This window comes from Parasteatoda tepidariorum, chromosome 4 (assembly GCF_043381705.1).
Source record: "Parasteatoda tepidariorum isolate YZ-2023 chromosome 4, CAS_Ptep_4.0, whole genome shotgun sequence".
In the NCBI taxonomy this organism is placed as follows: domain Eukaryota; kingdom Metazoa; phylum Arthropoda; class Arachnida; order Araneae; family Theridiidae; genus Parasteatoda; species Parasteatoda tepidariorum.
This window is the reverse complement of record NC_092207.1, coordinates 71,915,300-71,918,557: the sequence shown is the minus strand read 5'-3', so window position 1 is coordinate 71,918,557 and position 3,258 is coordinate 71,915,300. Positions and strand designations below refer to the sequence as shown.

The 3,258-nt window shown below is 27.3% G+C and overlaps 1 protein-coding gene across 1 annotated transcript in view; it reads left to right on the top strand.

Annotated features, from left to right (window-relative positions):
* LOC139425387 (uncharacterized) overlaps positions 1 to 2,987 on the top strand; it is a 3,761-nt gene extending 774 nt beyond the window's left edge. The window contains exons 2-3 of the mRNA XM_071180034.1: positions 78 to 204; positions 1,696 to 2,987. Coding sequence (XP_071036135.1) covers positions 78 to 204; positions 1,696 to 1,868 — 300 coding nt within the window. The 3' untranslated portion in view covers positions 1,869 to 2,987. The remainder of the gene's footprint in view (positions 1 to 77; positions 205 to 1,695) is intronic.
* The last annotated feature ends 271 nt before the right edge of the window (positions 2,988 to 3,258 follow it).

The following is a 3,258-nucleotide window of genomic DNA, read 5'->3' as shown; positions in this document are numbered from 1 at the left end:
ATATATATATTTCTACAGTTAAAGCAAGTATCCAGAATATATTTTTAATGTTTGGTTTTCCTCTTCATATTTTTCAGGTGAATTTTGATAAAACTCAGGTGAATTGTGGGAGTAATGTTTCTGTAATGGACACCATGCACCCCCCAGAAGTATTTTTTGATGCTCTGTTTCAATGCGGCAAATATGCAACTGTTATTATGGTTGGTAAGTTAATCACATTAACCGGCAAAGACGCTACTTTCTTAATATCCTTGTGATACTATGGGTAAAAGTCAAGTGAATTTCTATGATATCATTTAAAATTTCTAAAGAATTACTACGCACTAAAATTTTTTTTTTCATTATTGAACCATAAAGTTTACAATTTGAACCATGTCCGAAAAATTTTAATCAGCGAGATTTTGTCTACACATAAGACATCAATTTTATTTTCCCATAGCAACAACTTCTAGCGAATACTGAGCTTCCATAAAAAAATTTTAGAGCTTGTGTTCAGCTGCTCAAACATTGATTTCGGGAATACGCATGCATGTAAATGTGTTAATATTGGTTATTCTATAGAGCCAAGTCTTTATTATAGTTAAAGCAACACTTAAAAAAATTCTGGATAAAGTTGCAGTACAAAGTACTGGCACACTGATGCAACATCCGTAAAATCCATTTTTATTGAAAAATTTAATAGCATAATTTTTTTACAGTATTATTTATTTAATTGCACTAATATTTACATTCAGCAAATATCACTGTCAAAATTACGGTGTATTAGATTTTTGTTCCGTAAAATTTTACGTTTAAACTGGTATAACGTACTGGCACCCTGAAGGCAGTACTTTTTACCGTAATTTCTTACGGAACTTTTTTTCTGTTCATCGGGTAATCAATTTTAAGAATAAAAATTTGCGGCAGTCTTTGTTAATTTTACACAGTATTCAGATCGTAATAAATTCACAAAATATTACAGTTTAAAGCACTTCAAAACTTGTGACAGTGATAATGGAGTATTTTGCAACTTAATATGATCGAAGCGTTAAATAAACGTTAAAAAATAATGATTAATAAAATGGGATGTAATTAATTATTGATTAATTAATGTAATGGTTAACAATTTTTAATGAAGATTTATACAGAAAAGTGTGAGGGACAAGGACTGAAGAAAAAACTCCTAGGATTTGAACACTTTGCAGTGTTAAAAATGCTGAAACACGTTAAATAATTATTTTGTTCAACTATTTAGAAACTTGATATGTTTTCAATTTGTTTTTTGAAGCATCGTAATTTTTAAACTTACTTACACGATACTTTTGTTCATCATGAACAGAAGCATGGTACAATTTATCACCGATTAAAGTTATAGTAATTTTGCACCGTATCATGATTCAAGGTGGAATCGAATTTTTCAAAATTCCATTCCACCTCAAAATTAAAAATTTCAACTAATATGCAATTTCTGACAGGTTTTTGTTAATATGAAAAACATGAATATACAAAACTTCCTATAAGCTACAAAAATGATTTAAAAAAATTATATATTAGGCTGTTTTTTAATACATCTCGAAGTTTTTGAAGGTGCATTTAATAGATAAAAATTTTCTAAAAATCTCTTTTTATAGTGCATTTATTCTGATAATAACAAATCAAAACAACTTGAAACGCCATTATTGACTTATTTGTTTCATGTTTTTTTTTTCGTTTTAGATTTAGATGCAGATGTTATTGGACCATATCTTCACTGGGTGGTGCAGAATATACCAGTTAAAACTTTATTACGTGGTTATCACGGAGATGATGAAGGTTATAGGGAGTTCCCATGGCAACCAATTGTGCCTCTAAGTTCAACTGGTATTAATAAAAATATTTACGAAAATTAAACTGCAAATTAAATTTGTTGTCACGCTTTTGTATAGACATTCTTAAATAACAACAAAATATAAGTCGCCTAAAGTTAAAAAAACTTAAAGGTGCAATAAATAGTAATAAAAAGGTGCAGTAATAAATAAAAAAAGGCACAAATAGATAGTTTCGCTTTAATTAGAATAAAATATGAGACTTATTTGCGCCTTCTCCATATTTAGCCTTTTTCAGATGCTGAAAATTAAGTAGGTTTTTTCTTAAATACTTAATTTTTTTTCACAGTTTCAAACTGATATATCTCAAAACCTAGTGAAGAAAACAATAATTTTTTAATGTAATATTTTGAATGTTATGTTGTCTGAACTATAGGATATTCCAAAAAATATTCAGATTTTGTTTGAAGTTTATAAAATAAATATAAATGTTTTTAAATACTTATAGCAGAGAATACTGTAGAAAAATTAATAAAAAAGATTAATTAATTAAAATTTTATCAAAACTTTTTGAATTAAAATTTAAAGGTTTCAATTATAACAAATGTGAAATTTTTTTTGATTTTTTAAACTTTAAAATTCTTTAAAAAGTTTTATAAAATATTTTTGAGATTTCATATACTTATTGAATACTGCAAAACATTAAAGATTCAAAGAACTAAATGTAAATAAAAATTTTACGAGTCGGAACTCTAATAGTGTAAAGGTAGGAAAATAATATAATCTTTTCATATAAAGCAAGTTAATGCTTTTCTTTGTTTAACAGTTAAGTGGTGTAAAATTAGAAAGTAAAATGCTTATTGGTTTTTAGATAACTTCTTGTAATAATATAATTCGAAATTTAATAATAAGTACGCTGTCTTATCATTTCTTGTGTAAATAGATAAGTGTATACAAGATAGTGGCTAGATAGTACGGTAACTTTTAACCAACTAATTTATTATAATTTTTGTTTCAACAGTTTTGTTTAATATGATATTGCATGTTAGTTATATGTTTCAATATGCTAGTTGCAAAAATGGACAGTGCCCTAGTATTGAACTGATGCTCATTCTTTTTTACCCTTTTACTTAAAATGAGCACTTTTTATAATTATGCAAACAACACCAATAATGATCAGAAACCGTTTTAGAGTTATCCCAAGATGGACCTACAAAAATAGAATTTTTTTCCTTTCCTTCTAAGACTACAACAGTCTTCTTGCACGCATACACGGCACTTATTACATTGTGTCTCATGCAACTGTTTTTCTTGACAATACAATACAATTTATTTCAAAATTATAGGTTTTTTGAATTGAAAGGCTGAGCCTCAAAAGCTATTTACTTTTGTCATCGGTTGTGTGTTGGTTTCAACCTAAGCACAAAAACTCATGACAAGGCTATTTGAAAGTTAAAGAGCATATCTTAATTAT